The 13586-nt window shown below is 40.9% G+C and overlaps 1 protein-coding gene across 1 annotated transcript in view; it reads left to right on the forward strand.

The window, feature by feature from the left end:
- The window catches only part of ROBO2 (roundabout guidance receptor 2), a 583446-nt gene that overhangs the window by 468907 nt on the left and 100953 nt on the right, over positions 1-13586 (forward strand). Inside the window, exons 13-14 of the mRNA XM_067543334.1 lie at positions 449-615; positions 6820-6941. Coding sequence (XP_067399435.1) covers positions 449-615; positions 6820-6941 — 289 coding nt within the window. The remainder of the gene's footprint in view (positions 1-448; positions 616-6819; positions 6942-13586) is intronic.

A 13586-nucleotide genomic window follows, 5' to 3' on the forward strand; every position in this document is an offset into this window, starting at 1 on the left:
TTTTTTTTATTGATCTTACTAATTTTTTTCCCCAGTGGTTAACCTTGGCAAGAAATTGAAACCCAACTTCTTTTACAAATCCTTTCTCTCTCCAGAATGTAAAAGTTTGTTATAAAGAGGATGGTGATAAATTGTTCTTCTTAACCACTGAGGACAGGAGAAGTAGTAATGGGCTTAAATTGCAGCAAGGGAGATTTAGATATTAGGAAAAACTTCCTAACTATATGGATAGTTAAGCACTGGAACAAATTATCTAGAGAGGTTGTGGAATCTCTGTCACTGCAAGTTTTTAAGAACAGGTTAGACAAACATCTGTTGGGGATGGTCTAGATAATACTTCGTCTTGCCTCAGTGCAGGAGACTGGACTATTGAGGACCCTTCCAGACCTACATTTCTATGATTTCTTTTTGCTTTAATCTGTAGTCTTCAACCATGTTTTCATTGCAGCCAATCTGTGAGCAATAGCTGGCAAACTGTTGCTAATCATGTAAAGACAACACTCTACACTGTAAGAGGATTGCGACCGAATACAATCTACTTGTTTATGGTGAGAGCAATCAATTCACAAGGTCTGAGCGACCCCAGCTCTATGTCAGATCCTGTCCGCACACAAGGTAATGTCAATCATTAATTGTTCACATGATCTTCAACTGTATCCAGAAAGAGGGGTGGGAAATCTCTGAAAAGTGGGCCAGTTTACTTCAGCTGCTTTGCACTATTCTGGCGACTCAAGCACCGTGAACCCACCTCAGCCAGTGGGGAGGTGATAAACCCAGGTTTAATTCTCTGTTGCTCCACAGACTTTTGTGTAACCTTAGCCAAGTCACTTAGGGCCAGATTCAGAAAGGTGTTGAGATGCCTTAAGATGCAGTAGGCACCTAGTGAAATTTTCAAAAGCACCTTACACACCCAATTTACGCTCAGACTTAGTTGCTCTTTTTAGCTTTTAGCCCTGAGCGCTTTTGAAAAATCACACGATGCCTGTTTGCATCTTTTGGCACCTTAATGCCATAACAGATCTGGCCCTTAGTCTCTCTGTGCCTCAATTCCCCATCTGTAAAATGGGGATAACAGCACTTCCCTTCCTCACAGGGTTTTTGTGAGGATAAATATATTCAAGGTTAATGGTGGACATATAAATATAATACAAATATAGAAGCCAGGTTTACAGCTAGTTTTCATCACCACAGTGGCACAAAGCAGCTCAGGTGGACAGATGAATCTGGCCCAATATTTTCGCAGAGAATTAATATGAATCTAATTGGTATTCTGAGATGTGTGTGTGTATGTGTATATATATTTAAATATTTATACATTCCCTGCATTCATCCACTAAATACTAAACTAAAAAGGGGTGGCATAAATAGGACTTTTCAACTGTAGGATAGCTAGTGCAATTAGATGAAGATGATTCTGATCCTCCATTGCCTCCCATCACTTACACCTATACAGAAAGGATGTGAAATGCTTACACTCACTATGCTCAGTCTAAAAGAATATGGTAAAGATGAACCAGCTTCTCTGAGGAGCACAGAGTGTGGCATAGTTTTGTCAATGCATTGACCAAATTCTGCAACCCACAGCATAACTCTTCATTGAACAGATTGGGAAACAGTTATGAAGAATTGTTTAACCAGATTTATTCATGTCCACAGATGATTCAGCATAATCTCCTACGATTCATTTACAGAAAGGCTTTTTCCTTGCCTTGTGTGGGTGTGCAGTGGGGCAAGGAGAGTGCAGATAGCCTCTTCACTCTTGGACAGCCACCCAGAGTAGTAGCCACAGCACTTGGGGGAGACACCAGGCTGTTTTCTACAAAGGGTAGGGAAGGGTGGGAACAGATGGGGAGTGGGCAGAGGTTTGGTTTTTAAAGATCTCTTGTAAATTATTGCTCCTCCCTCCCCTCCACTTCATCAAGGAGATTCCAGGTGAGATTCTGCTCTGAAAGCAGTATGTCTCCCATCAGTTCCCCTGGGGATTGCGGCTGTGCACCAGCCCTTATTCTAGGCTCCATGCTCATAGCACGATCTAGTTCGTAAGGACACTCATGTTCCACATCTTTACATCTGACATAAAGACAAGAGATTTGAGTTCAATATAAACAGTTCTTTTCGTTAGCTTCAGGACATCTTACAGTTTCCATTTCCACAAGCTGTTCACCAGCCACACACACTGCAACATGGAGAGTATGTTTAGCCTCTTTGGTATCTTACCATTTAGTGGAATTAAATCATAAAATCAATTGAGAATTAGCATAATGTTTCAATGTGATTTCTAATAATGTTTGGATTCAAGTCAGGCTCACAAAGGAAGCTGACATGCAGTAAAAAGCCTATTTGTACTAGCCATTGCAAAGTAAAGAAGCAATTAAAGCAAAGATACAGTATATTAATTCACAATAGGTATCCATGATACCTTTTGTATATTAAAATTTGGCTTCATTAAATAAAAATATGGCAAATAACATGCAGGGCATATTGGGCAAATTTACACCATTGGATTGCAAATCCCTACACTGAGCAAGAATTCCTCATGCCTACTGATCGCTTTGTATGTTTAATAACTGTATATTCATAAAACACCCTTACAGAAGCACTACTGAAATAAGAGACTCTAAATACAATCAATCTCCAGTTTACTAGGTTCATTGGGAGTTGTCGAGGTCACGCTAAAATAAAGTCCCTTGTAACTTCCAAATAAATACACAGTTCTCACTGGCATGTTGGCCATGCAGAAGATGTCTAGCTAAGATGACTTGAGACTGGCCCTCCCATTCTGAGGGGCTCACAAACACCCTATTGTGGTTTAGCTTCTGTCTCTGGTTTAGGTCTCTGGTCTGGTATATCTTATTTCCAGGCTACCCCATTGCAATACCTTTGAGGATGGCTTGGGTCTGATCTGATTTCTCCTTCCTAGACTATCCTGCTCTGATTTAACTTCTCTATGGCCAATGCCAAGTTTTTCAATGTCATGAGCATTGTTGTGCATATATGAACAAAGTTTCAATTTCAGTGATTCCCCTGGCTCCTCCCCTACCCCAAATTTCCTTTCCTGAGCTCATCCAACCAGCCAGAAGTCTCTCTAGCTATGAGCCTGCTAAGGGGTACAGAACTGTCGCCTCACACCTCTACTAGTTATCAGGTCTCCTTCTAAGACAAGTTCACCTAGGGCAAGGGCTTTCCTCTGGCATGATAGGGACTAAGAAAGGAGGCACTTAGTAGCTTCTGAGGTTTGCAACAGAGTCATTCCCTTCTGCAGACTGTCTTAGCCACATGGCATAGAACAGTCCAACCATGTCTGACCAATAGTTACACATTATAACATTTTTCTTTTCTATTTTTTTCATCATAAAAACCTAGGCAATTTATTTTAAAAGGATGTTAAGAAAGCATTAAAATTGAACAATTAATCACTTGAAAGTCAGGCAATGACTACAGTAAACTTGCCCATACAGTCTGCCCCTTTGTGGCTCTAAGGTAGTTTTTAAATAAGTCATACCTTATTTCACAAATAATACAATAGAATATCACACTCTAGCTGCTATTCTACAGCTTTATATACATCTTGTAGGTTAGTGCACTGCTCTGCGTAGGACTGAGAAATCCATGAACAAGTTTATATGAAAATCACACGCACAGACTACTCCAAAATAATTATACCAACACATGATGGTGTGGTTGCTTAAAAAAAAAATGTATTGGTATGAGTTTGGAAAAGTTGCCTTACTTGTGAGTTGGAAAGTATTTTATTTAGTGTAGGGTAGATATTTTGCAGAAAAAATATTTTAACATATTTTAGAGAGCAATATTTATTGGCACTGTATTTCATTTTCCTCCATCTGTAAAGCCACATGTTTTAGTGCTATGAGTGACAGAGGAAAATAATTACTCTAATTTTAGAAACCTCTTAAAAATGACCTAAAGCAAGTTTTCTATAGCTAACAATGTCGTGATTTGAAGATTCAGTGTTCCTGAGCTAGATCTTTCCCACTGGGAATCTTCCTATCTCTAGCGTTGAAGGATTGCGAGACTTTATACATTAAAGCTGTTATTGGTCTAGAACTTACTATTGCCTGCCCTGGTCATCAGGTGAATGTAATTCTGGGGGACAGTATGCATTTGCAGGTGAGAAGGACAGATTTCTCATTCAGGTCGATTTTGAAAAATGCAGTTATCTGAAGTTGCTAAAGGTTTAAAATGCAGTCCTTGGGAAGATGGATAAGTAGGCAGAATGCTGGTATGGAAGTTAAAGTTGCATACAAAATGCAATTAATCACATAGATTACACTACCACATGTGGGTTTTTGTGTTTGTCTGTATAATGCACAGTACCACATATATAGTGGTGATATCCCCATGTAGCTCTAATTAGTACATTTTTTAGTTTATGGATATTTATCCGTATTAGAAAGAAATATACACACACTCTGTATATACTATATATTTTTCCCTCCCAAGGGGAATATAATCCTAGCACACTGTTGGTTCTATATCATACATAGATAATAATATGTTCTAAGATGTAATCATGGATAGCTATGGAAATTGTTTTATACCAAATATAAAAGTGTTTTGTAGATAGTATAAGTTACCTTTCAATAAACAAATCTGAGTTGCTCTGTAACAGATTTATCTTATTACCTCTTTGTCTGTCTTTCTCACTCACTTTGAATAGGCATATTTTGCTCAGCACACTACTTCTGTACTCTTGCTAATTTTTCCATATTTTGATTATATTCCCTTTGGGAGGCCCAAAGAGTCATTGACATTTGCAAATCAATAGAAACCCTGTTAGATAGTGTCTATTTGGTGAATCAAAACCCATAATATTGCTTGACACATGATGCTGTAATATGGAATATCAAAACCAGATTTTTATCAAAATCCTGAGGATTGTGCATCTGAGACATGCTTTGAATGTTTTTCTTTCTTAAGAGCAGTGTTCTCTCTACTTTACAATAATGTTTTTTCCTATTAAGAGAACAAAGATCCACATACTACTCTCCCATACATAAACCTATTTAGATAATAAAACATGTCACCTTGATTGAGTCTTTTCTTTGTGAGGGGAGGAGTTTGAGTCAGCATACATGGGGAAATAGGTGTGGCCAACGAGACCAATAGCTACAGTGGATCATCTGGGAAATCTGAGCAGAACTCATGAATGCTCATCCACTTTATAGCAGGCCTCTGGGCCCTCTTTCTCCTCTAGAAGCACAACTTTTGTGAAGTAGTTGAATCTGAGCATTGTGCCTTTGCCCCAAATCCCTTCCCTTCAGGGAGGGAAGCAGGCCCCAGGGGAGTTAGTGATGGTTTCCAGTAGCTGTAATTCCTGCATGGATTTCCTCTGGGATGGAAGTGTGCCATGTTCAGTGGCTCTTCTCTGACCCTCAACCCAGAATCACACCTCAAGATCCTCAGAGTACTAGACTTACATATCTCAATTTTTTCGAAGGGCAGGTTGGAGGAGAATGTGATGAAGGTGCAGCTACTGCTTCCACAGACCTAAAAAAGGTTTCTACACTGACGCTCCCTCCATACTATGTAGTGGAGAGGAACACGTGGCCCAATATTTGAATATGTGGAATTTTGAAGACCCTCGGGCAAAGCAGTGTTTCTCACAGTGCTGCGCGCTAGATCCACACACAGAAAGCCACTTCTCTGTGCGGAAGGGCCACTCAGTCACCTCTTGAGCACTGACTCAGCAGATCCTTCTCTACATGGTCAGGGATCTGTTCTTGGGGATGGAATGCAGACTGGGTAGGCTCAGAGGAAATGTGAACAGGATGGGGAATGAGTAGGTAGACCAGAGGCTCGAAGGATTCACATTTTGGGTCCATATACCATACCCTGCAAAGATAATGCAATTTCAGATTGCATAACTTTTTCCACATAGCCCCACTGAGGTCCCTGGGGGCCACTGTTGCCAGGAGCAAAGCCAGAAGTGGTGTGGTGGGATGGAGCCTCCACACAGATTGTCCTGGCTTTACACAGAGCCCCTGAAATGTACCTGGTTTCAGGTGGGGGAATGCATGTTTTTCTCTCTTCCCCCCACTCTGAAAGTATGATTTGGAGTAATCTCTGCAAAGTAATCCTTATGGAGGTTTTCTCCCATGTCTTTTTTATGTGAGAGGAGGCAATTTAGCCTGACAACTTTATCTCATTTTCAGACATGCACACCTGGAAAATGTATACATTTTTTGTAGAGGAATAGGTTTAAATAACAGGAAATTGCTATTTTTAGTACGGTTCACTGGCTTCTTTCACTTTCTCATTCTTAAAGTGTCAAATTGAAAAGGAGGGAAAATTGTGGTGCATATTGAAAAGGAGGGAAAAATTGAAGAAGCATAAAGGGTGTAACATACACAGTTTAAAAACAAGTAAATGTTCATATTTAGCTTCTTCAATATCATATGCTTAAATTATGCAAACCAGATGTGCTCTAGACCTGTAGGCACACTGGCACATCAAGACTATTATCATCTCTGAATATTTTAAAGCACGTGAATATGGCATCTCACCAATCACCCACTAGCCGTTAGAAAATGTTCCTATCTAGCCCGAATAGTCATTTAAAACATTTTTTCTATTTGGTTAAATAATAGAAAGTGTGGTGTTTGTTTATGGCAGTGAATGTTTACTTGATGCTCTTCATAGTTAATAGTTCAATCTTACCCGCGGTATTGTTTTTTAAAGTGATCCAGCCAAGAATATTTTAACCCAGGTCATTAAGCCCTAGCTTCATCCAATGAACTGATGATATAAGTGAGCCTCCTTATTAAAATAATCATTTTGTGTCTGTGGTTGGCCTGGCAGATATCAGCCCACCAGCACAAGGAGTGGATCACAGACAAGTCCAGAAAGAGCTAGGAGATGTCATTGTACGACTGCATAATCCTGTTGTGCTGACACCCACTACAGTTCAAGTCACCTGGACAGTAAGACTTCTCTAATTACTATCTTTCATTGATAGCTTTAATCTTGTTTACTTGTCTCTGCAATTCTTTCTCAGCTCTGAAAAACCTAGGCCTGACCTTAGTACAAGTGCCCAGATTAGGTTACATTGTACAGACAACGAACAATGTGCTAAATGAATGGATTCTTTCTTTCTTTTTCTCTTTCTTTGTCTATCTGTCTTTGTTAAAGTCAATCAGGTTCAGAAACTTCAGCACATTGCACAAAGCATGTTAACTGACTGATGAAGATCATTTAGCAGAATGTATGTCAAACCATAATACAAAACATGACTGATCCTTACACTATTCTTCAGTGTGTAAACTCAGCACAATAATCAAAATTAAGTATCAGAATTAAGGATAAATTGATGTTTTCATAATCTCTCTCTACTTCAATCCATGGGGCCTCCCACAATACCCCATTGCCTGATGAGCTTTACTTACAATAATGATCTTCTTAGAGGGCACTTGTGGATAGAGGTGCATACTAATAATGCATGATCTAGGTATGTAATGGTGTTGTGCTTTATAGCTTTATACCTTCATCTGATGGATAGATATTCCTAGATTATGGAAGGCCTGAATCTCTTTGGCGTTACCTGCAACATTTCTGTTTAAGAGCTCAAACTCTTGGGTTAGTTTATATGACTAAGTTTATAGTATGTAGCTTTCAAAATGCTACATTTCTTTTCCTGGCACTTCAGGAAAGGGATTAGTAACCATAGAAGCAGAGAGTTTCTAGGGCACTACACACATCTTCAGACAGTTACCCTGTGGAGACGAATACCAGAGAGGGGAGAGAGGACTAAGCACCACAGCTGTGCACATGCCTTAAATAATTATTTTATATCAGATGAATTCTGCTGCAGGGATACAGGCAGTGGGCACAGCAGTTTTTGTTTACACATGCAATGTCACTACGGCCAGTGGCAAATGCATCAAGAAGACTATAATACAGAAGAAGAGACAGAAGATGAGAGGTGTGCATGTGTTTGGCGAGGTGGATTTTGCAGTGCTGGTGTAAAGCTTATTGCCTTTGCACTACAAAGCCTGGCTTGGTGGGACTCATACCATATCCCTGTTCAGACATTTTGGGGCTGAGGGAGGGCAGAGACAGGCCTAGACTAGAATGGGGTGTTCACCGAGTATAGGAAGTATTTTACAGCATCTCAAAGGCTGGGAATAGGGAAAACTCATTTATCTTGAGTCCTCATATAATGCCTCTGTAACAAGCCCTGATACTCTGGAATGGGAGAGGATTTATCCCTAAACAAGGCAGTTAGTACCTTCATGCATATGATCCACAGAATCAGGTTTTACAAACTGGTCCCCGTACCCCTGTGGTTATCAATGTGTTGCAAGTGGATCCAGATGAAGGGCCTCCAGTGCTTCAAAGACAACTGGTCTGGTCAGAGTCTAGTCACCATCCTAATTCTGTGTCTGTAAGGCGCTCTTCAAAGCTCAGACTTTTTTTCTGACACCTTTCTTTGGGATGTGGGACTTTACACTCCAGCCATCCTGAAACCAGTTCCTTAGACCTCCCGAAACCCCCAGTTAGTTACAGGGTTTCCCCAGAGCTCCATCTCAGGGCTTCTAATCAAACCCTTTCATGGACAGCATGGCTTTAAAACAAGGAGCACGATTTTAGGAAAGAAATATCTTAACCGTGCACTTTTACTCGAGAAATATACATAACTCTGAAGAATAATAAATATCCTGAGGCACACCCTCATCACGTCTAAGCCTCACCTCTTCTGTGAGTCTGAAGTCTGTTAGCATTTTAGGCTGGGTGGAGTCTCTCCTGCCCTCTCTCTCTCTTCAGCCAGTCCTGTTTACATGTGGTGATGGTTGGCCTCCAACTCAGAGCAGAAGCTCTTCTTAAGTACAGACTCTGTCTCCTTTTGACATGTGCTCAGCTGAAAAGCTCCAATCCCTCCCTCTCCTGGAAGGCACCTGTGCAGAAAACCCTTTGTCCCACAAGAGTGGGTCCGTAGTAAGAGTGATTCAAAGTTGATAGCCCCTGCTTGTAGTGCTTATGGCTTCTCTGAGACAGTCCTTCAGTGAAGTGTCAAGAGCCTTTCTTGGGCAGGATAGCTATCAGGAATGCATTTCAATTTGCCTTGGACAAGGTTAGATGTGCTCAGTAAACTATACAAACTATACAAAATGATGTGTGATTTGTAAACCTTATATATATATTGGATATAATATTGCATCCAAATATCTATGTCAAAAGAAGTTTGAATTTGCAAAATCAAGCACTCAGAAGTTAGGAAGTAGCAGTATTAAGGTTACCCTTGCAACTTACTTTGCCTCTTTGTGCATATGCACCATGATACTGTCTTTAATTATATAATCACACAGTATTTTTTCCTCAGGACCCCCGCCTCGTTCAGTGAATGGGTAGTTGTTCAATATTTCTTTTCATCTTCTTTATTCAAAGTATAATCTCAGGCTTTATTTAATATATATCATCAAAACCTTATACTGAATACAAAATCATTAATTTCCTCCTAGGTGCAGCTATAGTGCCCTCACCATAGTATCTGAGTGCTTCACAAACATTAATTAATGTATTTTCACAACATGCCTGTGTTATTAGATGGTATTGTTATCTCCATTATATACATGGGGAACTAAGACACAAAGATACTAAAGCTAAAATTATCAAAAGTGTCCACTAATTTTGGGTGTTCAATTTGAAATAGCCGGTACCTGATTTTTCAGAGTATGTAGCATCTTTATATATTCAAAGTACACCTCCAGTTGACTTTGATTTTAGTTGTGAGGGCTCAGCACTTCTGCAAACCTGGCCTGAGGTGTGTTTCTTTGGGCAACCAGAAATTGAGGAATGTGCAGTTAGCGGCCAACTGTGAAAATTCTGGAGTAAGGTACCTCTCCAGCATCATACAGAGACAGGGATAGAATCCAAATCTCCAGTGTAGCATTCAGCTTTCTTAACCATGAGACCCTTCTTTATCTTCCTGCAATCCCCTGCCTCATACATTACACATCTTCCAACATCCAAAACAGGGTAAAGCAGGGTTCCTACAGACAAGAGTCTCCTTCATTACAAAACCCTGATTCATCCTCAGAACAGGTTCATTCTGTGTACCGAATGAGGCAGATGTCATGTGGAAAAAATAGTATGTGGTCATGTAATTAAAGACTGTACCATAATGCATACACATAAGGAGCTCAAATTAAGGTTGCACTGGAGGCAACCTTAATTCTGGCTTTTATCTAACTGTTGAGTGCTTGACTTTGGATATAATTTGTTAATTAATATTAGAACAAATGCAAAATATTATATCATGAAGCCATATGGATCCTCAATTTAGGACATCTGTAGGGTGCATCAGTATCACTTTTACCTCCTCAGCACAGATTTCTACCATTTGAGCTAGGGGAGTTACTAGTAGCATTAAAGGAGTCTCTTATCCTATATAGGGATCAGCCATGAGGGAATAAGGCACATTTGGTCAGTGAATTCCACAGCTATTTGGTGACAGAAGAGGAATGCAGAGATTCAGGACTCCTGGGTTCAATTCCAGAATCTGGAGGGAAGTGTGTTCTAGTGATTATAGACCTTTCTGTCCTGTGCCTCCAGCCTGTCTCAGTTCCTCTTTGCTCCCCTAACCAAGCTTCTATCTCCTATCTGTTCTCCCTCTGCTCTGTCCTTGCCTATCCAGCCCTCCCCAGTCCTTCACTTCGGCCCCTCTACCCTCTCTCCAGTCAACACCCTGATACCAGCTCCTGCCACCCTCCCCCTTTACAACTATCTAAGCTCCCGGTCCCCAGCTCCTGCCCTTTTTCTCCTCTGAATCCATCTCACCCTCCATGCCCTAGCTACTGCCCCACTCTGCTTTGGCTCCTAGCCACTCCCTCCTGGTTCCTGCCTCCCTTTCCCTCTTCTCCTATCTAGCCCACCATCCTGACTAGGGACACCCAGAGCATGGGATTGCGTCCCTGACCATCTTGGCTAATAGCCATTGATGGACCTATCCTCCCTGAATTTATCTAATTCTTTTTTGAACCCCATTATAATTTTGTCCTTCACAATATAACAAGTTCCACAGATTGACTGTGCATTGTGTGAAGAAGAGACTAGACGTTCTCAGCTAAGCAGTTGTAAGAATTTTTTCACATGGGCAAAGCAATGTATTTTTTCCTAATCTCATTCTTGGAAATAGCACCAATACAAAACAATGGGACTTAAAGGAGAGCTTGTACTAGAGCAAATTTGGAAATGAGAATATATAAAAAAAAGAAATCCGTGTACCTGGGTATCATTTTTGAGCTTTCTGCTAGGTATTATTATTAGAGCTGGGTGAATAGGGAGCATTTTTTTCCCAAAAATTTCCTTTTGTTAAATTTTAAACTGTTAATTTCTTTTGATTGTGAAAAAGAAAGTGAAATGACAGGGAATGTACACTCACGTCTTTAACATTTTGAGTCAGAGTTGTTATAAGAAAACATCTGAGATCTGATCCCACTATGAGCTTCATGCAGATGCATCCCTCAGACTTCTAAAGTCTTCAATAGACTCTACACTGGCAATGAGGTCTATCTATGCAGAACTGACAGTAAAACAGGGGCCATATTAAGGAAATGGAGGACGTGATGACACTGAGACTGTGAGGAGTTAGCCTTGTGTTTCTTCATGTGAACATTTAAGTAATGGAGTTGTACAAGCACAAATATTTACATAAAGCAAATCTTAAAGTCACAGATACAACTATTTGTGGAAACTGAATTTCATATTCCCACGTGTGACACAGTTAGAATGTTCAGTAATACATTTATGAATGATAAGCACGGCAGTCACTTGCTGGACTAGGGATTACTACCATATTGGTGCAAAAGGATTAAAACGCTGCCATTGGGGCAGAACAGGATCCACAAGGTGTCTGTAGCTGTCTAGGGTGGCATGAAGGGGTTGTTGAAGGATTGGCTGAAATTGACCCATATCAATTAATGGTCTGGAAAGACAATAGGAACACCAATGGCTAGGACATCCGACAGCCAAGAGGAATGAAATTTTTCCCTCACGTGTTTGCAGGGAAGTGAAGCAAAGGCCCTGAGTGGGAGAACAAAGGGGAAGGGCACCAGGTGGCTGTGTTAAGAGCTGAGCTCACAGAGAGACAAGACACAGGCACCTGGAACAAGAGAGAAAGGGACAGAGGGAGAGACAGAGCCCAAATGGATTCTACAGCAGCTTGACTTGGTAGAGCCCTGATATTGGCCAGTCTGAACCGTCTTCACCTTTGCTTCTCCGTACTAACCTAGGCACTTCCTAATGCTGTTTTCCAGTTGAGTAATAAACCCTGCTCTGTTTTGGAAAAAATTCCAAATACTTGCTGAGGTGTGTTGATCCCTGAAGAGGGCAAAAAGGCTACGTTCAGAGACTATCTCAGTTGGACTCACTGGGCAGAAACAGGAGTGCTGGAGTACAGAGGCCCAGTCTCAAAGGTGTCAAGGTTGCATGGTCTCTCCTTAAGGAAGAACGGGGACCCCTTGAGAATCTGGCACACTGAAGTGGTTCCTCCAAAAGACTGTTTAAAATCTGGGAAGTAGCACTGATCCTTTGGATCCATGACACCATATGTGTGAGCATTCACGTCAGCTGTGCTTGCACATTCATATATCAGGGAACTGAAACTATAGTATGTGCCTTGTCTAACTAATCATAGCTAGCCAACACAGCACAAACTACATATACTCACAGAGAGCTGGACATGATTAGTCTACATGCCATTAAAAAATGGCAAAACATTGTTGAATACTTTTGAATAATGAATATATTTGAAAAATGGTTGTCTGCTCGTGGATGTCTTGGGACAAGAAAAAGAGTCTACATGAATCCAATAAATTATGCTTCATGAATTATTTGCTCAGATCTAGTCACCATTGAAGGCATTTATGATACTTTCTATTGAAAAAGTTCTTTATTGGGGTGTGATTAAATATAAGGATGTCATGTACTCCTTGTACATGGCAGGTTGCTAGGCTGCTACTAGCCGCGCAGGCTTCTGCAGCAGATATGAACTGGCTACAGAGCCTTCCATCATGGACAGAGATACAAGAGATGTGTTCTATATGAGGTACATTAATGCACTATGGTCTATAATGGTTGCAAGCTCAAGGAAGGTATGTTATAGGTGGCACCACCTAGTGTCTATACATTATAACAGGGGTGTCAAACTCGCTGATGGTGACGGGCCAAATTCTCATAAATTGCACTTCACAGGGGCCATGCAATACCCTCCGCCGAAAAATTCGGGACATTTTCCCCTTTTCGGCAGCACAGCATCAGCCCTTTTCGGCGACGGGATTTCGCGGGGGACCGTGTTGCCAGACTGAGTGCACTGTCGCTTTAAGGGATTTCTCTGCGTCCAGCATCAAAGCTTTAAGACATTTCACGGACTCTTAAACCAGCAATGCCATAGGCAGAGAAATCTCTTTAAGTGCCAATGCCCTCACTTTGGGTGGCAGCACGTCTCAAAAAAAACTGGCCGGACGCGGGCCAGATCAAAAAGGTTCGCAGGCCGGATGTTTGACACCCCTGCATTATAATATAGTTTGAGCATTCCATGGCAGGGATTACATTTCTAAATCTCTGGAAAT

This window comes from Emydura macquarii, unplaced genomic scaffold (genome assembly GCF_026122565.2).
Source record: "Emydura macquarii macquarii isolate MOO-44397 ecotype Brisbane River unplaced genomic scaffold, CSIRO-AGI_Emac_v2 contig_75, whole genome shotgun sequence".
In the NCBI taxonomy this organism is placed as follows: domain Eukaryota; kingdom Metazoa; phylum Chordata; order Testudines; family Chelidae; genus Emydura; species Emydura macquarii.